At 42.0% G+C, this 22162-nt stretch overlaps 3 protein-coding genes across 5 annotated transcripts in view; 2 read left to right on the forward strand and 1 right to left on the reverse strand.

The window, feature by feature from the left end:
- The first annotated feature begins 71 nt into the window (after window positions 1-71).
- Window positions 72-7903, forward strand: trim65 (tripartite motif containing 65). The gene is made up of 8 exons (XM_058062095.1): window positions 72-530; window positions 1402-1820; window positions 2024-2119; window positions 2667-2897; window positions 3271-3439; window positions 3501-3590; window positions 3854-4071; window positions 5149-7903. The coding sequence occupies exons 2-8, from the start codon at window positions 1404-1406 to the stop codon at window positions 5455-5457; spliced, it is 1530 nt and encodes a 509-aa protein (XP_057918078.1). The 5' UTR covers window positions 72-530; window positions 1402-1403; the 3' UTR covers window positions 5458-7903.
- The window catches only part of unc13d (unc-13 homolog D (C. elegans)), a 20062-nt gene continuing 3923 nt past the window's right edge, over window positions 6024-22162 (forward strand). For 2 of the 3 annotated variants that reach the window (XM_058062056.1, XM_058062058.1), the window contains exons 1-28: window positions 12122-12244; window positions 13358-13384; window positions 13460-13516; window positions 13599-13655; window positions 13732-13839; window positions 13958-14017; window positions 14130-14196; window positions 14587-14767; window positions 14836-14880; window positions 14955-15026; window positions 15166-15235; window positions 15654-15758; window positions 15901-15993; window positions 16067-16167; window positions 16838-16955; window positions 17060-17181; window positions 17353-17443; window positions 17509-17565; window positions 18028-18125; window positions 18206-18257; window positions 18325-18455; window positions 18540-18657; window positions 18748-18900; window positions 19734-19829; window positions 20770-20976; window positions 21476-21550; window positions 21622-21701; window positions 21767-21881. In XM_058062056.1, the coding sequence (XP_057918039.1) occupies window positions 12167-12244; window positions 13358-13384; window positions 13460-13516; window positions 13599-13655; window positions 13732-13839; window positions 13958-14017; window positions 14130-14196; window positions 14587-14767; window positions 14836-14880; window positions 14955-15026; window positions 15166-15235; window positions 15654-15758; window positions 15901-15993; window positions 16067-16167; window positions 16838-16955; window positions 17060-17181; window positions 17353-17443; window positions 17509-17565; window positions 18028-18125; window positions 18206-18257; window positions 18325-18455; window positions 18540-18657; window positions 18748-18900; window positions 19734-19829; window positions 20770-20976; window positions 21476-21550; window positions 21622-21701; window positions 21767-21881 (2634 nt within the window). In that variant the 5' untranslated portion in view covers window positions 12122-12166. Of the gene's footprint in view, window positions 6128-12121; window positions 12245-13357; window positions 13385-13459; window positions 13517-13598; window positions 13656-13731; window positions 13840-13957; window positions 14018-14129; window positions 14197-14586; window positions 14768-14835; window positions 14881-14954; window positions 15027-15165; window positions 15236-15653; window positions 15759-15900; window positions 15994-16066; window positions 16168-16837; window positions 16956-17059; window positions 17182-17352; window positions 17444-17508; window positions 17566-18027; window positions 18126-18205; window positions 18258-18324; window positions 18456-18539; window positions 18658-18747; window positions 18901-19733; window positions 19830-20769; window positions 20977-21475; window positions 21551-21621; window positions 21702-21766; window positions 21882-22162 lie in introns of those variants that run through there. The other variant, XM_058062057.1, reaches the window with a different exon arrangement.
- Window positions 6980-11465, reverse strand: wbp2 (WW domain binding protein 2). The gene is made up of 8 exons (XM_058062110.1): window positions 11235-11465; window positions 9836-9944; window positions 9624-9759; window positions 9446-9538; window positions 8550-8696; window positions 8359-8478; window positions 8146-8222; window positions 6980-7911 (listed from the first exon to the last, which is right to left on the reverse strand). The coding sequence occupies exons 1-8, from the start codon at window positions 11291-11293 to the stop codon at window positions 7864-7866; spliced, it is 789 nt and encodes a 262-aa protein (XP_057918093.1). The 5' UTR covers window positions 11294-11465; the 3' UTR covers window positions 6980-7863.

Raw genomic sequence — 22162 nt, forward strand, 5'->3', positions numbered from 1 at the left:
TAAGGCAATAAAACAATAATGGTGATACAAATAATGATATTCCTCCGTATATATGTTGTATGGGTAAATAAATAAATATAAATAAATATAAGAAATGTATCCCTGATGATTTAAAAATATTTAAAATCCTCAAGTTTCATTTTTATGATAGGACGTGAAGGCATCGTGTCGTCACCGGCGAAGAGTCATCTGACTCTGCTCATCTGTCTGATTTTCCTGAGGCCGTAATGATTCTTATTTTTCCTTCATACTAAATACAAGCCGGGATATTTTATATACCGATAAATAATTCGTTTTCAGTATGATTGTTTTTGCCACCGAGAGCCCCGCCACCGCTAACGTGAGCTGGTCGTTCCAATTGGCTAGGTAGATGCGCGTTAGTTAGCTCAAGTGTGCGTACCTCAGCATGAACTGCTCCCTGCTTTGTTGTCGTACCATCACGCACTTTCAGTGGGAGCTCGGCTTTTGCTCCACGTTGTTTCCACCAAGGGCTTCCAAGCTATAGTCGTTTCCTACAACACAAAGTACAGGTAAGGTGATGCTGCAACGTTCACTATCTCTTTTTATTCAATTATTTGTGGTATTTGTGTAGCCCATAGTAAAACACAGGATAAATATTTTTGGTAAAGAAAAATATTTTAGTGAGAAATCTTTGTGAAAAATGTAACAATACATCCTCCATGCCTGCTGGAGTCTATCCCAACTGACTGGCGGTTCTTTAAAATCCACACAGAGATGCCCAACATAAATTCCAACCCAGATCTTCCAGATCTCCTGCCTGTGTGGTATTAGCTGTCATTTGGCTTTTTGCCACCAAATCTCTCCCATATCCAATAACTTTGTATAAAAATATACACATATAAAATATGAACAAGACAACAAAAACACAGTTTTTTGGAACATAAACATAGTAGAGGACTATCTAGACTAGACTATTTATCAACATCTCATCACACTACTTGGTATTGATACTACCAGTTATTTGGAGATGTTTTTTAACATTATTTAAAAAATCTTTTCATATCAATTCATAAATGATAACTAAATAATAATTTCAATTGGAAATGATGATATATATAAGTGTCAGTTCATACAATTAAAGCTATACTGTATTTATGATGTGAAAGCCAGCCACCAAAGACAGTGTGTCACCAAACCAGGATGCTTAGACCCAACTAGGTATGGACACGGGGGCACTTTTGAGGTGGTCAGTAGACAAATCTTTATTGGTGTGATTCCCTGCCTCTCACCCAAAAGTCAGCTGTGATAGGCTCCAGCATACCCCTATGATGCTAGTTAAGACAAGCGGCATAGAAATAAATAGATGGATGGATGGGAAATCTCTGTTTGGGATGAAGGTATGTTATGGTCGTCTCACAGATGGTTATGTTCTCGTTTCAGAAATGGAGACGCAGAGTTCAAACCTGACCTGTTCCATATGTATAGATCGCTTTCGTAACCCTGTCACCATCCCCTGCGGGCACTCATTCTGTCAAAAGTGCATCACAGACCATCGGGACGCAAAAAGGAACTCTAATATTGAACCTCGCTGCCCCATTTGCAATGAGAAGATGGACACCAAGCACAAATTTAAGTGTAATGTGGTTTTGTCACAACTGGCTCAAGCTGCAAACAGCACCGGGCCGGCCTACAGAGAGTGTGCGAGTGAAGAAGCCGGATCAGTGCTATGTGATCGCCATAAAAAGCCTCTGATTTACTACTGCACACAGGATAAAATGGCAGTGTGCTGCCAGTGTGCCATATTAGAGTGTGCCAAGCATCCCAAGGTCCTGTTGGAGACGGAAAAGGAGAACCAAAAGGTACGATATGACTCACTGCCCTGAAAACTTGTCATTCACTCTGTCCAGTTCATTCTCACAATAACATTTGAATGGCGGGGGAACAAGTATCGACTTTTATCACAATCATAATAAAAGATAGATTATAAAGAAATATTATTTATTATTCACATTCATTATACTAAGGTGATGACTGAACGTTAACTATTGCATTTTGTGTGCAGCTGTTACTGCAACAGAAGAATGAAGCGGTGGGGAAACTCATTGAAGAAACAGAAGAAAGTATTAACGTCCTAGCTGAAAACATCAACAGAGCCAAGGTAATTGCCGCACGTTACATAGAATGACACTTGATACGGTCTCGCCTGACTTCTTACTTGGATGAATGGAGGATAAACTAATTTAAATGACATACTTTTAAATAGAGCATTAACTTTACATGCATTCGATCGTGCATATTTGGTATGGTAATGTTATTGTACAGTGGAACCTTGGTTTTCATGATTAATCTATTCCGAATTCCATCTAAAACCGAACGGTATGAAATTTAAAACCATTTTCCTATAAGAAATAACACCCAAAAATGTTCATATAAAACACTTTTAATAAAGAAGTATGAGTTTTACAAGCAGAAAACAATCCAATTTGTATACATGATGAGTGAAAGGGATAGTAGTCTAAGACGATCTTTTACATTCATTCATTCTTTTTCTTCCGCTTGTCCTCACGAGGGTCACATGGGTGCTGGAGCCTATCACAGGGCACATATAGACAAACAACCATTCACACTCTGTGAGGCCTGCACGCTAACCACTCTTCCGTGCAGCCATCTTTTTATAGTATTATTTCTTATTTTACTCTAACCAGGAGACATTTCAGAAGACATCCAGTCGGCTCACAGCCAGGTTCTCCACTCTGATAGACGTCCTGGTTGACCAGCAGAAAGCCACCGAGCACTTCATCCTGGAGCAAAAAGGGGCGGCCATCTCCGAGGCACAGGGGCGGCTCGCTGAGCTGGAGGAGAGGTCTCAGAAGCTGAGAGCGAGTCAGGCTCAGATATCAGCTCTACACAACCTCCCCGATACGCAATTAATTCAGGTTTGACCTCACCTTTGGTTCATGGGAACATTGCCAGACCCGGATTAACCCTTTTTAGGGCAGAATAACTAACAGAACTCATATTATTCTTTGTTGCGGAACATTGTAAACACTTTGGCAGCTTATACAGCTCTAGCAGTATATGACATGATTGATGAATGATACTTGTATGTAGTACTTCATCCTTTGCAGGAAACGTAAATCAAGTAAAAACTGGAAGGGAAATGAAATATACAATATAAAGAATATGTAAATAGGTGCATATGTTTGAAATTTTTGTTATTACTTTACTGTATTGCTAAAATTGAATGAAACCTCTCAACGTATACACCAAAGATATATACTCTCTTTTCTCATCCATACGTTCTTTTAGGAATCGACACTCATAGAAGTTCCGTGCCTCAAGAAAATACCCTCAGACATAACGCCCAACCTGCAGGATCGATTACATGGCATCACGGAAGTCCTTACGCGAATCTCCAAGCTGGTTGTTGAGGACCTTGATAGAGCTGTCTGCACCGCTGTGGGCCACGACAAAGAAGGTAAAAACACACACACACACATACACACCTCGTTCTTTCTTCTTACACCTATCTCCACCAGGTTCTCCTCAGGAGAAGAGGCCCATTCTTGCTGTGGTTCCCAGTTCAGCTGCTGCATGCCACCCTGGAGGGAAGGAGGGCCTTAGTGCATGTAAGTTCTTTCAGTGTTGGGCCTGATCTCTTCTGGAAGGTTGTCCCAGAGAGTCAGGGCTCCGAGACTGAATTGATGTAGGTAAAAATAAAGTTAAAAAAATATCGTATATATATTCTAGTTATTTTTACACTTGAATTTAAAAAATACTTTGTCTGTCTATGAGAGTTATATTCCTATGGAAAACCTGATGAGTAACCTTTGAGATAAACCTGAGACCTGTGACAAGTAATAGATATGTGTTTCCTGTTTTCCCGTTACAGACAGATGCTTGTTGACCTTTGACCCCTACACAGCCAACGGCAACCTGTTTTTGTCCCAAGAGAACCGAAGGGCAGAGCACTTGACCTCCGGGCTGCGTCCTGCCGTAGCGCACGAAGCCCGTTTTGATCACACCTGGCAGGTATTGTGTATCCAGGGCTTCCAGCACGGCCAGCACTACTGGGAGCTGGAGGTGTCCAAACCATGGGCGTATCTGGGGGTACGTACTTCCTTTAAACGGTACCCTTGACTCTTTATTGTCTTCTTCTGCTTCAAAGAAATGGTCTTTCTGATGTTCTTCAATGGAGGTCACAGAAGGACACTAGATTGAGGACTTTTTGAAATTAATAGAAATGAATAGAAAAAAAAATAATTCATAGCTACAGCGGTAGTTCCCCCTCACTATGCCCGGACTACTATGTCATGGTGCGGGGAGCTTGCACAGGAAATGCTGCTGTAACCGCAAGGGACTGTCAATAAATTACTGTTACTTTGAGGCGAGTTTGTCATATATTCCAAATCACATCATAAATTTGTCTGTAACCATGTCAACTTATCAAAGCAAAACCACACAAACCATTCATTCATTCATTCATTTTCTACCGCTTATCCTCACAAGTGTCGTGGGGGTGCTGGAGCCTATGCCAGCTGTCTTCGGGCGAGAGGCGGGGTACACCCTGGACTGGTGGCCAGCCAAACACAGTCAGCCAATTAACCTAGCATGTTTTTGGAATGTGGGAGGAAACCGGAGTACCCGGAGAAAACCCACGCATGCACGGGGAGAACATGCAAACTCCACACAGAGATGGCCGAGGGTGGGATTGAACCCTGGTCAACTAGCTGTGAGGTCTGCGCGCTAACCACTCGATCGCCGTGCAGCTCCCACACAAACCAAAGTAATTAAAATCCAACACGGAGCATGAGACGTTTGTGGCATGGTCCACTATTATTATTATTATACACTAGACCCCTTAGTTGGAGGTACAGTATCACCAAAATAAAAGGAAGTAAGTCGCAGTTTTTTGTTTTTTTATTAAATTGCAAACATTTTTTTCAGGTTGACATTCCACAATGTGTTGTTTAGAATTTCGAGGGGAAAAAAGATGTCCATTTATTTGTGGCCTCAATTATCAACACATTATAATGGGACTGTCTGTGAAGCAGCAGGAGGGACCGGCCTTTCCGATTCATAATTTTTCTGGCTATATTTATCTATATCTGACAAATCTAGGCAGGGTTGTCACAAGATACTCAGTCTGTGTATTTATATGCATTCACTCAACACTCACCTCCCCAGGTCACCTACAACACCATCCCCAGAAAGGAGAAAGGCAAGAGGTGCATGCTGGGTATGAACGAGCTATCCTGGAGTCTGCAGCTGGATGAGGAACAGCTCAACGCCTGGCACAACGGCCACAAGGAAACCCTGGCCGGACACTCACAGCACAGCCGCATTGGCGTGCTGCTGGACTACGATGGCGGGACACTCACCTTCTATGGAGACCAACACGTCAGGTTGCACGCCTTCCACTGTGCCTTCACCCAGGAGCTCTTCCCCGCCTGCTGGATAGGGGAGGGCGTCAGCATCACCTTGTGCTCCACATGAGACTTTTCAGTGGATACATTTTTTATTTCTGTGTTCTGCTTTGCAATTTGCTTTTCTTTAAACTGCTTCTTCCAGTCAAGGCAGGCGGAAGCTGGAGCGTGTCCAAACAAAAGACAGGCTCCACCCTGGACTGCCTGTCAGTTGTTACCGACAGTATGTGCACACCACTGGTGACTGCTCATATGGACTCCATGTTGAGCATTCATCTGCTATTGAGTGATTGGGTGACACTCTTCTCTTGGCAGCACCATGGACGGATGCTATGGTAAATCTCCATAGAAGCTCTGATTGGATAAACCGGCATAAAACGTCACTTCCAGGGAAGCTGATATTGTCCTTGATTTGGGTTTGGACTTTCCCATGATGCAATGCAGCCCAGCACATTCCAGGGGAGACAAGTCGGAGCATTTCCGTAGTGAACTCTTATCTTACATTGTGTGTCTATATGCATACGTTATGCCTCATCTGCCCGGGGCCTTCAAAATGAGAAGTTGTGGCCCCATCACATACACACTACCAGCAATGGCTATTTTTGTTTGTTTGTTTTTTTGGCAGGTCCTCAGTTCTGATTGGTTGATCACAGAAAAAAGGCGGGCCTCACTACAGCTGTGTTGATGAGAGTAATTGACTCTGACAATGGTTGACTGAGGAGGCGAAAACGATGTCTCTGGTGAGTAGATATTTGTGTTTTTGTCATGTTATCAGATGATTGCGAAGCGCTCCATATGATATTGTAGATGTTTGGACTTGACTTTTTATCACCACGCCTTTCTGCGTATGCTTGTTATTTTGGGTTGTGTGTTAACTTTACAAGCACCTGCGATCACTTTGATGCTCAAAGTTGCTTGCAGAAATGTCAGTCAAGTATCGGAAGATGAAGGATGTGTCTTGCTTCAATAATAAGAACACACCTCTTGTGTAGAAGAGACCAGTATGACACGCCGGCTATATTTAGCGAGCGTGGGTGCATGTCTTGCGTCATGCATTTTTTGGTAATTAAACACAAGCAGTCAATACAGTAGTGATGGTAAAGGAGGCGCCAGTGGTTACACGAGAGTCTTGGGATTCCTTCCACTACTTGAGTCAAAGTGAAAACACTGTTACAGTACTGTTAAAGTATTACTGGTTAGAATACTGGTGTTGAATATGTTCATTTAAATATGTATTTTCTTTGAAATGTACTTTTATTCTCTGTAAGGGGGAGTGGAACCGAAAAGCAAACCAAGTAAAGGGGTGGTGTCACTTTTACTGATCTGTTTCTGGTGTTAATCCTACTTCACATTTATAAAAGTACAAGTTGATAGAGGTGTCCAAAGTGTGACCCGGGGGCCATCTGCAGCCTATGGCTGTTTTTTTTATTGGACAAAAGCATATTCTAAAAAATATAAAAACTTAATCAGTAATTTTAAGTCAAAATATTAAGAGGAAAACATTACAAAGGTGGAAAAAGTCTGGACACCCCAGGCCTAAAGTGAAAGCAAACCTTCCTTTCTATTCTTTGACAGATGACAGGACGAATTGCAGTATTTCCAAGTATTATTATGACACAAATATATACAATTACACATAAAACAAGATCAGTTGAATAAATCTGACATCATGCTTTAGTGCTGTGCCATAAATGAAATGTGGAAATATTATGAAGCTTCATTACACATTCAGCCATGCCTGAGCAAGCGGGAGCCCAAAGCAGCCACACACGATATCGTACGTGTAACATAACATACGGTGTGTAGATGTTACATAGCGGCATAAACGTAACCTCAAACAAAATAGTTCCAATCAGGAGACTATGATCACTCATGGTTATGTCTGGAATTCCAACGTAGTTCTACGTACAGTACCTGTCACCAAACAGACAAGATGCCTCCATCTCTGAGTGTGTTAGAAGTGTTCTCTCGTCAAGACCTATATCTTATTTTCTAAATATTTACAATTACATGGTATAAAAATAAACTTAGTAGAGCTTGTCTCGGGGTAGATTTAGCAAAGCAGTCCTGGTTGGTTGGTAGTTCTACAAATTGACATGCACGTCACAGCAAAGCCAAATAAAGCTTCACGCCAACAGCTTTAAGACATGAAAAGGGGGGAGATTGTTGCTGAACTCTTCAACTTTCTCTGCTGTGTTAAAGCACCCCAAAAGCCATTACGCTATGAGATGATGTAATTCATGTAGGAGTAAGAATGAAGAGAGCAGTGGGTCTCGGAAGCAGGCGTGCCGTCAGGGATTTTGGGGGGGCAACAACTAAAAATACATTACTGGTAATGTACCCTGTCTGTCACTAGTAGTATTGTCTTAATTTTTCTCCCCTTTTGCGGCGCCCCTACTCGGAAGACAAAAAAAAGTGTGAATGATCTTGGGTAAAATAAGAAGAAGGTCCGCGTGAGGCTGGAAGATGAGCAGGTCTACTGATTCTTCTTGTCTTCTGGAGGAGAGTAAGGGGGGGGCTTGTCCTGGGGGAAAATAATACATCTTTTTACAAATAAACACCTCAATGAATTTGCCAAAATGTTGCCTCGGCTTTCGTACTACTGCAGTAATACTGCAGGTTTATTAAAGGTACATTTGAATGTTATATTTAGTAACATTCACAACAATAATAGTCATAAATAACATATATTAAATACATTCTTTTTAGATGACGAGGCAGCCAGTGATTGAGGAAATACTGCAAGCCCAATAATTACCTCTGGCAGGTACACATGTGAAGTCGGCAGCGTGGCACAGCTACTGCTGGCTGCCGCTTCGGCCGCTTTAGCTTCAGCTGGGAAAAGACGAGTTTAAAAAGCATTTATCAATGTCATTCAGTAAAGTGTAAACCTAATCTGGATCGTGTCTGAATGGTACATGAATAGACACCTCATGTGTTGCATCATGCTATTTCGCATGGAGAAACTTACCTGCAGCTGAAGAGGGGAGCCCGGGGTCTTGTGGGGGCTGCTGGCCCAGAGCAGCTGAATATGGAGGTGGGGGCATGAAGACTGCAGAGCTGTCAAAGGACGAGTTGGGGTAAAATCCACCTGCATGGTGAAGACAACGCCATGTTAGAGGAGATTCTCATTTTGAAGAATCAAGCTGTTTTTTTTCCTACCTGGAGGTGGTGGGTTAGGGTAGGCATAGTCAGGCGGTGGTCCTGCAGGGTACGCCCCGTTTGAAGGGGGGGGTGGGTAAGCATAGGCTCCGTTGGCCATGAAAGGACATCCACCAAACCCAGCAGTTACTGGCTGACCTCTGGAAGCTGGAGAAACGCATCATGAAAAGACTCTAATATCATCTATGCATGCATATTCCTGGATTTCTTCCCAAAAGAATTACATTTTTTATGATTTGCGGCAAAAACCCATCTCACTTAGTCAGTCATATTTGATGTAATTTAATCAGAAGTCCATTTGCTGCCTGAGAACAACCTGTGTAGCAAGTACTGTATTAGAAGTGACATGACAGTACAATGTCTCCCTCTAGCGGTAAGTAGAGCACATAACTTTACTATAACTGGAAGTCAATGCCTGTTAGTAATCCCCCTTTAACTGGTGCCACTTAAGACATTAATAAGACTTGTGCTGGTGTGTGTTGCTATAAATGTGTTCCCAAGGGAAGCAGAGTGAGTGGTAGACAGGAAGTGATGTCGGGGGTTCAGGTTGCCATGGGTTACGGCTGCAACAGTAGCCTGTGTTGTTATTAGAGATTATTGTACATCTTGTGACATCATTCAAATGGGCAATAAAAGTCTGTTGTTCTGGCGATCAAGTCTTGTCGACAGCTAGTGACCAGTGTAGAATACTATGTCAATGTTGTTAGTTCATGGAACCATTTGTATGCTTAAAATGCTTAATTTAGGCAAAAATATGTAACAATAGCTTGTTTGTTCATGTGCAAACTGAATTGAATATGTATTTTATAAGCGTGAAAGGCATATCATAGGGTTTGGAGTATCAGAAATAGGCTTTTTATAAGTGTGTCCATGCACCTTTGGCAGTAAATACTTACCCTGCGCAGCAACCTGCAGCATGTACTGACCAAACTCTATGGCTCCTCCAGCAGCAAAGACCAGCTTGAAGCTGGCGCTGCCCTCCCAGCCGCCTGGCAGAGAGAACACCAACACAAAATGTTAAATAACAAAATATCAGGACTGATATTTTTCCAGTCCAGGAGACCACACACTGACCACCAGGCTCTGCGTTGATGGTTCCCTTGATGTAATTTGCTCCTAATACCGGCTGTTTGATCTCACAACCCTTCATCAGGTAGAAAGGCATCATAAAGGACTTGAGTGCATCCCGGCCTTTCGCCACAAAGATAACCTGAGATGGGGGAGGAAAAGCAGACCAATTTTACATCAGAGTTTCAACTTCAGCTAAGCTGTAAATGAGTCCCCACCCTGTACGGCGTCAGGAAGATGCTGCCCTTCTTGCTCTTCCTGAAGGCTTCAGGTAGGCTGTCAGCATCGTTGAACACGAGCTCCACGTTGTCATGGTTCAACAAAACACTGAGACATAAACACAATGTAGTCACGTCATCACCGTGCTAACAAAGTATTCTCATACTTTAGACCAGGGGTCGGCAACCTTTACTATCAAAAGAGCCATTTTACCCCCTCGCTCACTGAAGAAAAATAGAATGGAGCCGCGAAACATAATTTAACAGCAGAATATAGGGGCTGCATAGCGGTCGAGTGATTAGCGCGCAGACCTCACAGCTAGGAGACCCGAGTTCAATCCCACCCTCGGCTATCTCTGTGTGGAGTTTGCATGTTCTCCCCGTGCAAGAAATGTGTAGCAACATGCTCACATCCAGAGCAAATTGCGAGTCTCCCAAGATTTTGATTGACTGCCAGATTTGGAGGGAATTTTGGGGTATCAAAGTAGTTCAGAGGAGAAAAAGCGGAGTTGATCAAGTACTCTTGCTAGTATACGGTCTCACAGAAAGTCCCATTTTTTTCAAAAGTAATTACAAAGATGCATATTTTCCTCATTTGGGTGTTAAAACAAATATTTGAGCATTGCAAAGGGAGCCACAACAAAGAGGCTGAAGAGCCACATGCGGCTCTGGAGCCGTAGGTTGCTGACCCCTGCTTTAGACCATCACAATAGCGACGTTACGAGATATGGATGGTCTTCACCACCTCAGGTTCACCACTGGATGATGGCTCTCACTGTGTTTGCTGGAGTCCCAAATCTAAATGGCTCAAATCTCAATTGCGTTCTTTCCGGGGTAGAGGGTTGCGTTACGCTCTGTATCAAAAATGACCCATATAACACTGTAAAACACTAAAAGTATCTAACGTCAGAAACCATTGGAAGCATTTCCATCCTTCTAGACTTATTTAGAAAAATCCGATGTGCCGCAAATGGCCCACGGGCTGTAGTTTGCCTACTTGGTCTTTACACAATGAAAATGAGACGATTAGATAAGGTTTGTTGTGCAAGTGTCACGTGACCAAACATAGCCCATCACTTACTTTAAATAACTGGGATTAGGCTTACATGCCATCTAGTGACAGTTCATACTAATCTGATTCTCGGTGAGCTGTTAGGAGTTATTCCGGTGGCTTCATTTACGCTTAAAGAAAAACATAAAGCCTGCTGTAATATAGTCAGCATCCCATTAGTAACTTGGCCGTTATAAGATTTACTGCCTGTCTATTTCATTGTTATTGTCTTATGTGCGTCGCTATTCGCTAAATCTGATAATAATCATCATTTTTTTCCCCAGCCGTGCATAGTTGTTATAGTTTTTAAACATTAGCTTGCTAGCCCGTTATACACGCTGACGCTACCTTTCACTGTTGTTGATAATGACTCCGCCGGACTCCGAATGGTTCTGGTTGAGAGTCATGTCGACGGACCTCCGCACTTTCTGACAGCAAAACACGAAATGCGTGGACTCTTCTGTGGAAAACACCACAGGCCCGTCTACAGCCGGTGTACGGTCCAAACACTAATAGGAAAGATGTTTATGCTGCTAGCTTCCGCGATGCACCTGCACTTCCGGTAGTCGTGGGGAACGCCCACACGTGACGTCATACCTCTTGTGACACATACGCTTTAAAAAAACAATTTTTCAAATTCTAATGTTGTACATAGTTTTGTCTATTGGTTCAGACGAAGCATCAAAATAAAGTCGTAGTTTTTATGTTTATGTTTCTATTAATGTTTCTTAATTAAAAAGGATGTGATGTCATAGCTCACCCTGAAATAGCAATACATTATTTATTGATTGTTGCTGTAAATATTGCACATTTTGCTCATTTCAATAATGTATGTATTTGTTAATAAAACATATGGCCTCTCTGTTTTGCAGTGCTACTCCACTCTTCCTTTAATATTCACATTAACTGCTTTTATAGTATAGCACAGCACTGTAGCCTGGAAATTAATTGTACATCTTGGAAGGCTTTCATCTTTTTTCCAAAATACATTTCTAATCTCTTAATGTACACATACGGTATGATGATATATATACACCATCGTGATGCATATTGCAACTGCAGTGGTTCTTACAATGAACTTGGCATATGTTCTAATTTCCCTTGCGCCGCCTCTGCAGTCTGTTTGAAAATGTGAGGAACAAACAAATGCAAGCGCGATTTCAGGCGGTATGAACAGAAAAGGCCCAGTCACTGATGCTACCTCCTTTTTGGAGGAAGTGATATGACATCCTGTGTGGTAGGTTTACCAAACTGTTTATTCACCTTCCTTCATACATGCAATGCACAGCAGCAACATGATGTCAGCTCAGAAGGAGACGGCCAGTTCAGAGGACCATCTACTCAAAACACCTGAACAGGTAAGGACTGCACTACACTACGACACTGGACTTTTAATTGTGGTATTTCTGTATAAGCGTGGGGATTGAAGATGGCCTTATTGCCATGTACTGGTCTGTACACCAGTAGCAACAAGTCAATTCAATTAATCAGTTGTTGTGCCCTTAAAAATACCTTGATAGTCCAGAATGTGGATTTGATAGAACTCTGTGGCAAACGTCAAACTGATGGCCCTGATGGATATTTACAGCCACAGTCTGTGAGTATGATTCACCGTTATTTTAGGATGTCAGCTTGTGATCAGATGATGGGAGGAATAAATCACCCTGGGTTGAATACCGTTGCCTCAGTTTCAGTTTCACAATATCAATTAGAGGAAGTTTGTAACAGAAGCATTAGTCAAACGTTTCCCATGAGCCTAGTGATGCTTTTTTGAGTGAACACTAAATAATAAGATTTGTTTGATACGGTGGACGAGTGTTTAGCGCGCAGACCTCACAGCTAGGAGACAGACCGGAGTTCAATCCCACCCTCAGCCATCTTCTGTATGGAGTTTGCATGTTCTCTCTGTGCATGAATGTGAGTGTGAATGGTTGTTTGTCTATATGTGCTCTGTGATTGGCTGGCTACCAGTCCAGGGTGTACCCCGCCTCTCGCCTGAAGACAGCTGGGATAGGCTCCAGCACCCCCACGACCCTCGTGAGGACAAGCGGTAGAAAATGAATGAATGAATGAATGATATCAGGCTGCACGGTGGTCCGGTGGTTAGACCTCACAGCTAGGAGACAGACCCGAGTTCAATCCCACCCTCAGCCCTCATGCATGCATGCGTTTTCTCCGGGTACTCCGGTTTCCTCCCACATTCCAAAAACATGCTAGGTTAATTGGCTACTCCAAATTGTCCATAGGTATGAATGTGAGTGTGAATGGTTGTTTGTCTTTATGTGCCCTGTAATTGGCTGGCTACCAGTCCAGGGTGTACCCCGCCTCTCGGCCGAAGACAGCTGGGATAGGCTCCAGCAACCCCCACAACCCCCGTGAGGATAAGCGGTAGAAAATAAATGAATGAATGTTTGATATCACTTCCATGATCACATGATGTGTTTGAGCAGTCTCTGTTGTTCCTTTACCAGGACCCCAGCTTACCAAGGGTCAGGCAGGTAAGGTATTTCATGAAGTACTGTGGATTTGTGGAACTGCAACATGGATTTCATCCACTTTTTTTTTTTTGCTAGCTTTCTCCAGGTCATGGACGTAAACTGGCCCAGACAAGGAAAATGCCATACAGAAGGGTGGGCACATCTTCATCTTCAAATATCTTCCTTTGTTCACTACGCTTATTAACAACTCTGATGTGCTTGTTGCTGTTGTCAGGATTTTAAAGAAGAGGAAAACCCTGAAGAGAAGGCACGTCGCCGCAAAGAGCAGGAGGTATCGTCTCTCAACTAATTGTACATTGAAATGGATGCTGCTTTCTCATATCACCTTCCTCTGCTTCTATTCCAAGCTATATCCTCTGTATAAGGAGTTGTTGTACACCATTACACACAAAATGGGCAAGTCGACATCAGCTGAGGTCTTCACGGATAACCAACTTCACCAGTTCATTCAAGAGGTAAACATCTCACAACTCTCAGTCATGGCTGAAAATTTGACAACGGGTAGGATTGAATAAGCTCTGCTTCTACCTACTCTTTTCTGTACTATACTACAATGTACTACAATCTGCTTAGGCTATGACCGTGACAGAGTCAGAGCATGATGCTCTGCTGGAACAAATACAGAACGTCGAGGTAGGAAGTATTTCTATGAATAATATTTTATTAAAATATATATTTCCACCAGCAGTATGTGGTTTTCTAGTTGCTGTAAATGAGCTTCTAATCGCGCTTATACTCCTTCCAGGCGCCTGTCTACTGCCTCATGGCCACTGTAAAGGAAGCCAGTGGAATCCTGGGAAAAGATGTCAGTGGTGAGTTTCTGGCTTGGTTCTTTTTTTGCGCTGCACAGATCACGTCATATTCCACAGGACAGGAATTGTGACTTCTTGTACTGCGCTCTTATTTTGGAGTGCTGCACTTCCTGGAAGTGTAAGGAAGTTACAGGCTTAACCTTAGTGGTATTGGTATTGGTTTTGTTTATGGTTATGGTTGTAAGAAGAGCTCCAATATGCAAAGCAGGAAGGGGGAGTCAGACAAAAACATTTGGAACATGAGACATTGTTTTGTTGTGGTTTGGAGAGTTTTTTGGTCTTAAACGTTTGATCAACTGATGAAGAGCCTATTTCACTTTAATTGTTTTTAAGAAATCTCATAATACAGTTCATAATGCTGAAAGGCAATATTTTTGTCTTGTTGGTCAGGTTTCAGTGACCCCTACTGCTTGCTGACCATCCTGGAAGACGAAAAAGAGAGCCGCACACGTCGATCCAGATCCAAAGCCTCTAAATATGTGGTCAAGGATGCCGTGTCTGATGATAAGATTTATCAAACACACATAAAGAAGCAAACTCTCAACCCCATTTGGAACGAAACCTTTATACTGTGAGCATGAACGTAGTGTATGCATGCTTTAAAATGTCAGGCTTTATGTAATCACGTTTTGACTTCAGGGAGTTTGAAGATGTGGGGGGTGCCAGCTTCCACCTTGAGATGTGGTAAGAAAAAACTTCCATCCGTAAATCTGCTGTTAAGTGCTTTCAAATCGTACTCACCTTGAATGTTGTTCCAGGGATAAGGATGAGGAGATATCGCTCACTCAGAAACTTGAGGAGTTCAAAACCAACTTTACTAGTTTAAGAAGGTGACATGCTTTATTTTGCTCAAACTGGTCGAGTTATATATCACGCATCTTCTCAATGCCTTATGTTTGTATATTGCCTAATGGGCCAGCCGGCACCGCACTTAAGTAAATTACACATGCTTTTCATGTGCTCATTCAGAATGATCAAGGAGGCCAAAAAGGAGAAAGGAACGGATGACTTTTTGGGGAAAATTGTCATTAAACTCCAGGTACAAAAATGTGTATTTTCCATTTGATTTTGTTGTATTATTACAGTTTTTAAAATGACTCATGATGATGATCCAAGACAACTGGTACAGACTTGGAACCCAGTAGTGTAGCACTGTTCTGCATCATCTTACAAGCGACACTAAACTCATCACACAGCAGCTTAACACTCAAAAAAGTGTGCCTCAGAAGTACACAATGCTGCCTCTGTCCACCTGAGGGAGGCTGATGTCATTGCAGCGCACCAATGAATGTATTGCTCAGACACAGTGCACTACTTGATTTTTTTTTCTAATTATATATGTTTATGGTTTATAGATATATGTAAATATATGTTTGTATATTTGCCAGTAATATGACACTGAGTCAGACTGTTATGTTAGCTTGTGCTAATGTACCAGAGATTTCCCATCATTTTAGGACCTCCACTGTACTGAAGACAACTGGTACAGGCTGGAGCCCAGAACAGAGACGTACCCAGACCGTGGACAATGTCACCTGAACCTCAAGTTCATCCATAAAGAGGTGAAACGCATCCATGGAAAAAGTACTCAGAAGTAGAACCACAATATTATAGGCTTAAATGATTTATTGGAGTTCAAATATGACCAAAAATAAGTAATTCATGTGATGATTTTGAGAGAAATATGTATCATGTGACTGACAGAGAGATGGGACACTAAGCGCAGGTCGGAACGCTTACGTCAACTATTGTGGGATCCTGCAACAATTTGTCCTGTCTTACATTTCCAAACAAGAGGTAAAAGTACTTTCTCGTCATTTTTCAATGAGTTACTACATTTAACTCCAACATCTGCCTCCATTGCTGGTAGAGTTGTGCTACGTGGAAAGGGGAAATGCGTGGCGAGGCGCTGACTCTACTGGAGCATTACGCTACGCAGAATGACCTCTCACCTTTTCTCCAGGATTTGGCGTAAGCACTCTGTGACAATACTCTATGCCGATATTACAGCCATTTAGTCCTGCCTCAAGGCATGCTGGGTAACTTGTGGTACTCTTCCTTCCAACATTGTCACATTTTTATGCAAATTACATTTTGACACAAGATTGGAAAATACGTTGATAATTTTTCATAATTTTGTTGCCACTAGACTACCCAGCATACCTTGCGGGCACTTGCATATACAAGTTTGGTATGTGTTGCATTTACCGGTTAGCTGTTTATTGCCCAAGCAGTAGTAGTAGTAGTAGTAGTAGTAGTTGATATACAGGTATATCATGCTTTAGTATGTTGTTCTCTTTGAGGAGAACCTATATATGGACGGCCTCGCTGCCAAATTTTTCTTCCCTTCATTATACAAAGTTTCTGTCATGTTTTTACTCCTGTATTTACCTATCAATTCATATTCTGTATTTTTTTTTTTTTAACACTGATTACACTGATAACATGTGAACATTTACAATAAACATGCTAAGTAAACAAACTTAAATTAAGCTGGGCTTATTCCTACTCCTTTTCGGACAAGTTGAATTGCGTTAACATGTTGAAGAAAGTATGTCGTGGGAAAAGATCTTTTGTTTTTCATCCGTTATTCCTCACTGAGACTTAATTGTTGTTGGTAAACATTATGTGCTCATTGCAGGAAGTGGGTGGCTTACAGTAAGCTGTACCAAAGCTTGGAGGTGGACTCATCTTTGCTGTTACAGCAGCTCACTAGCGTGGAGTATCACTGGCATCAACAGGAGCTACCACACCAACAGGTAGCGGAACTACTTAGCATATTAGATATAATTTTTTAATAAATGTATTGTTATAAATTTATTGTCACAATGTGAAAGTGATTGTTGGATTGATTGCACTGCAGAAACGAGAACTCGGGGACTCTCTTCATGGTTTCCTGAAATATGGACTCTATTTAGTGTCAAAATACAGAGATGTGTTCTCCCCGACACCAAGTACTACTCCAAAGTTACACACACTGCTCAGGTACTACACATATTACTGCATACAGAAAGTATTCTTCTTCACTTTCCTCGTGTGTTGTTATGTCATGGCAATGGTGTCCAAGCTTTTTCCACCAAGGGTGGGGGATTGGGTGGGGGGGTCTAATAATTGTTTATGCTGTGAATTTTCATGTGATTCATTTCATTTCGACAGAATCTTGGTTCAAATCTGCAAGACGCAGGCTTTCCGGAAAATGAATCCAGCTGAGTTTGAGCTCCAGGAGGAGGTCACTGATGCCATACAGGTCGGTGGTGATAATGATGTTGTTAACATGGAACGGTAATATTATGGGTTGTCCTTTATTAACAGACAGGTACACAGGAGTGGTTTACCAACAAAAAGGGTTTGCATCAGCCAATGACTAAGGTAAACTCAACATTTTTCTTATAAAAAAATAAATAATACAATTTTTTTCAATGAAACTACAATGTTTTTATTGTGGATGTAATTTATTGTGTATCTGCATCATCTTACAAGCAACACTAAACTCATCACACAACAGCTTAACACTCAAAAGGCGTACCTCAGAAGTACACAATGCTGCCTCTGTCCACCTGAAGGAGCCAGAGTAGTCCAGAGGGAGGCTGACGTCATTGCAGCGCCCCGATGAATGCATTGCTTAGACACACTGCAATATGGGAAACTTTTCAAATTATATTGGTATATGTAAATATATGTTTGTATATTTGCCAGACATACCTTTCAAGTGTTGCTGTGTGATGGGGTTTGTGTTCTAAGTAAGATAACACTGAGTCAGACTGTTATGCTAGCTTGTGCTAATGTACCAGAGGTGTCCCCATCATTTTTTATTGCTTGTTTCATGCACAGGATTTGTCAGAGATCTTGAGCGCCCTCTCCAGGTTGATTGAGGAGGTGCGGGATGACATAAAACTCAACAAGGACGTCTGGAATCGAATATTTGTGAGGTAAATTAAAGTTGGATATTACGCGTTGGAATATAGTTAATACCGAACGATTGATGGTGTTTTTTTTTGTAATCGTACAGCGCAGTGCAAGTGGACGTTTTCACAGAAGTCTACAAGAAGTTCGATTCCCTGGTAAGAGGGACGGGGAGACGATCATTAATTTCATTTTCCCGTCACCTCATTGACGATATCACCACAGCTTGCTACTGAGGTCAGAGAAACCTTATCGCTGCTGGAAGGTCAGACTGATCAGAGACTTGCCAACAGCCTGTTTCCTATTTACCTGAGCTTGCAAGCCATCCAGAAGGACAAGGCCTTCTTACAGAAAAGGTCAGACATCCTAGCTTTCAACCTCCATACATATTACTCCATATATATTACTGTGGATTGAATGTAAACACATGTTGTGTTCAGGGGTCTACTCAAGCTCACAAACTTTCATGAGAACTTCAGAGAGGCTCAGCCTTACTGGCTCAACCAGGTGTTTATCACCACCATGGACAGAGTGGAGCGGGCTGTCAAGGTGGACCAGGTACCAGTCGTGTTTTTTCTTACATTGCCTGTATGTACGGTACTTCGACATTTTTACAGAGCGCTGCATCACGGTAAATATGACTCTCAGCTCCAGCCCCTGCAGTGTGGGGCAGTGCCCATTAAGCACAGCTCCTCAGCAGTGGACCTGGTGGCATGCATCCAGCCCGTGTGTGACCTGTGGAAACAGATGTCGTGGCCCGACCCCGAGGAGGCGTTCATGCTAATGGTCAAAATCACTGAGGTACAGTATCCTTTCCATTTGAATGATTTAGGATGCGTTGTATATGCAGTATCTACAAAACCATAAGTACTACAAATAGTTCTAAACTAATATCCCAAGTTGTGATGTTATGTTATCATCGACACAATTTAAAATTGGGACCAGAATAAGCACTCATACTTGTATGACAATGTATGACAACATTTTGTATGAATTTTTTTTCAATGTATGACAACATTTTTTATAATTTTTTTTCATCCTCGTTTTTTCATAAATTTTTTTTCAATGTATGACAGCATTTTTTATTTAAAAAAAATTCATCCTTAAATCCTACCCCTCCATCTGGTACTTTTACAATCAATAACTGTTACATTTGTTCACTTCCTGCTTTCCATAATACAGTTTAAGGTTTTTTTTTGTTTTTTTTTTCTTTTTTAATAATGTACCTTGTACCAAAGTACGGGGTGATATGACCATACAATGACATTATGTGTACCATAGTAACGTAGTCAATATAGTGATATATATAGCACGTCATGACTGGTTCAAGACTCTTCATCCTTGTATTTAGCAAACATCAACTGCTTGTATTGTTTCTTGAATTGGCTCATCGTTGTGCATTGTTTGAGGTCCTTACTCAATCCATTCCATAGTTTGATTTAGAAAGGAGAAAGGTGCTTGGGAGTTTGAGTTGATAAAAACGGAGAAATATGTCATTGGTATTGAAAGAGTTAACTGTGCTGCATATGTTTAAATAGAGTAACATTTAAACTAAGTCATTTTTAACTCCAAACCTATGGTAACTCGGTAACTTGTAAAGGTCTATATGGTATCTTTCCTCTCTGTGTGTACAGGATGTGTGTAAGATCGTGGTGACCTACTGTCATAGTCTGAAGGACCGGGTCAGGATTCTGTCAGAGAACTCAGACCACGGAAGTGCAATCAATATGGTATGACATGCTATGGTTTATTTGTTTCAGTTAACAACTAACGTGAAGGAAATGACACGCATTATGTTGGCACAATTCAACATGTTGGATCCTGCTGCAGAACCCAAGGTGGTTTCATCTTGAGGTCACCAACAGATGAGCGGACATTCTTCTTCAGGATTTTTAGTAGACAGCAGAATTCATGGTTCCATTTATCACAGCAAGTCTTCCTGGTCCTGAAGCAGCAAAACAGCCCCAGACCATCACACTACCACCACAGTATTTTACTGCCTTTTGAAGGTCATGCCACCGCATCTCAATAGGACTTTGACTAGGTCACTCCAAAGTCTTGATTTGGGTTTTTTTCAGCCATTCAGAGGTGGACTTGCTGCAGAACCCAAGTTCATTGCGGCTTGTGTTCACCAGCAGGTGGTCGGACATTCTCCTTCAGGATTTTTAACAAACTGCAGAATTCATGGTTCCATTTATCACAGCAAGTCTTCCTGGTTATGAAGCAGCAAAACAGCCCCAGACCATCACACTACCACCACCGTATTTTACTATTGGTATGATGTTCTTTTTCTGAAATGCGGAGTTACTTTTACGCCAGATGTAATGGGACACACACCTGCCAAAGAGTATTTTCCCAAAGGACTAGGATACTATCAAGATGTTTTCTGGCAAAAAGCCTTTAATGTTATTTTTGTTCAGGAGTGGTTTTGGTCTTGGAACTCTGCCATGCAGGCCATTTTGGCCCGGTGTCTTTCTTATGGTGGAGTCATGAACACTGTAAAAATTCAGTTACACAGCATCATATCTCATCATAGTATCTTCCTGCTGGAAAATGTTGAGTCATCTTACTTGTGAGATAGCGACCTCTGCTGGATTCATCACTGCAGTACGTTCAGTAACCATAAAAACTATCTACTGTATTTCCCCTCTTCTTCTTCTTCTTCTTTAGCTGTGTGTGGTGGTGAACGACCTTGAATACTTGCGGTCTGTCCTGGCGCGACTTCCCACGCAGTTGAACTGGGCGGGGCTTAGAGAGCGCACCAATCACGTCATCGGGGAGAATCAGTTCCAGAACACGCTGCCATCGCAGGTGCAGCAAGCTCAGAGTATCCTGGATCGAGAGATCCGCTCGGCTTTGGACACGCTGGGTAAAAAGGTGCGTTGAAGAAGCATCGTATAACTTCCTTTTATAAATAACTCCTCGTATTTTCATTTTACTCTTCTGATTTTTTACAACCTTTTATTCAAAGTGGTTTAGTGAAGTTAATATTACAGTTGTAGTTGTTTTGTTACTTTTTTGTAAATATCTCGATTTTTGAAATTGTTCACCAAAATTGAGCCTGTTTTTTGTACACTTTGGGTTTTCATAGTTTGTATCGTCGTGTGGAGTCCATTGCCCCAAACAATTTTTTTTACTGCAAAACATAACCCACCATGGGGCCAAAGAAAGTTGCAAGTGCCAACAATGTGATAGACTACTGAAGAAAAAAGTATTCGGGGTAATAACCTCCATATGCCATTTATAATTATTGTACTTTTTGGGCATGTAATGTCATAATTACTTTCTATAAAATGTATTTTTGTTAATATTTTGGCACAGATTCTACATGATTTCCTATTTCCTCAATAACTTTATTTACCCAATGTCTTTCCAGTTGAACACAGACATCGAAACCCATGTCAGAGGCATGACAAGCAGGTGGAGGATTCCGTCCAAATCCACAGAAGACGTACGTGTCCACTATTGTCTCTCACAGGTCCAACCCGTGCATCACACTTTGTTTCTTCACATGTCATTCAGGCTGCAGGCCCTCTCATGCGCTACCTGGAACAAGAGCTGCATTACATGAATGAAAATCTGGTTCAAGAGAACTTCAACAGGTGAAGAACCCGAAAAGAATAGCGTTGGCCGAGTTGGCGTCTGATCCCGTGTCTCCCACATGCAGTCTCCTCACTCCTTTATGGAACACCTCGGTGAAGGTGCTCCACCAGATGGCTAATGAGCATGTGCAGCAGGAAGGGTTGATGGTGTTCTGTCAAAGGCTGATCTACATACTTCAGGTCGGTGCTGTCTAAGCAACTAGAAATCTACTTCTACGTTTGATAAGCTGTATGGGGCTGCACGGTAGTCGAGTGGTTAGCGCGCAGACCAGGGTTCAATTCCACCCTTTGTTCCACTCCATTCCACACAGTTTGCATGTTCTCCCCGTGCATGCGTGGGTTTTCTCCGGGTACTCCGGTTTCCTCCCACATTCCAAAAACATGCTAGGTTAATTGGCCACTCCAAATTGTCCATAGGTATGAATGTGAGTGTGAATGGTTGTTTGTCTATATGTGCCCTG

Source organism: Doryrhamphus excisus, chromosome 22, assembly GCF_030265055.1.
Source record: "Doryrhamphus excisus isolate RoL2022-K1 chromosome 22, RoL_Dexc_1.0, whole genome shotgun sequence".
NCBI classification, from domain to species: domain Eukaryota; kingdom Metazoa; phylum Chordata; class Actinopteri; order Syngnathiformes; family Syngnathidae; genus Doryrhamphus; species Doryrhamphus excisus.

Coding starts and splice junctions, on each gene's coding strand:
- wbp2 (XM_058062110.1), bottom strand. CDS start 11,293: ATGACTCTCAACCAGAACCATTCGGAGTCCGGCGGAGTCATTATCAAC. Junction 9,760..9,835: donor TCTTCCTGACGCCGTACAGG/GTGGGGACTCAT, acceptor CCCCCATCTCAG/GTTATCTTTGTGGCGAAAGG. Junction 8,479..8,549: donor CCCTAACCCACCACCTCCAG/GTAGGAAAAAAA, acceptor TTCACCATGCAG/GTGGATTTTACCCCAACTCG.
- trim65 (XM_058062095.1), top strand. CDS start 1,404: ATGGAGACGCAGAGTTCAAACCTGACCTGTTCCATATGTATAGATCGC. Junction 3,440..3,500: donor TGTGGGCCACGACAAAGAAG/GTAAAAACACAC, acceptor TATCTCCACCAG/GTTCTCCTCAGGAGAAGAGG. Junction 4,072..5,148: donor AACCATGGGCGTATCTGGGG/GTACGTACTTCC, acceptor TCACCTCCCCAG/GTCACCTACAACACCATCCC.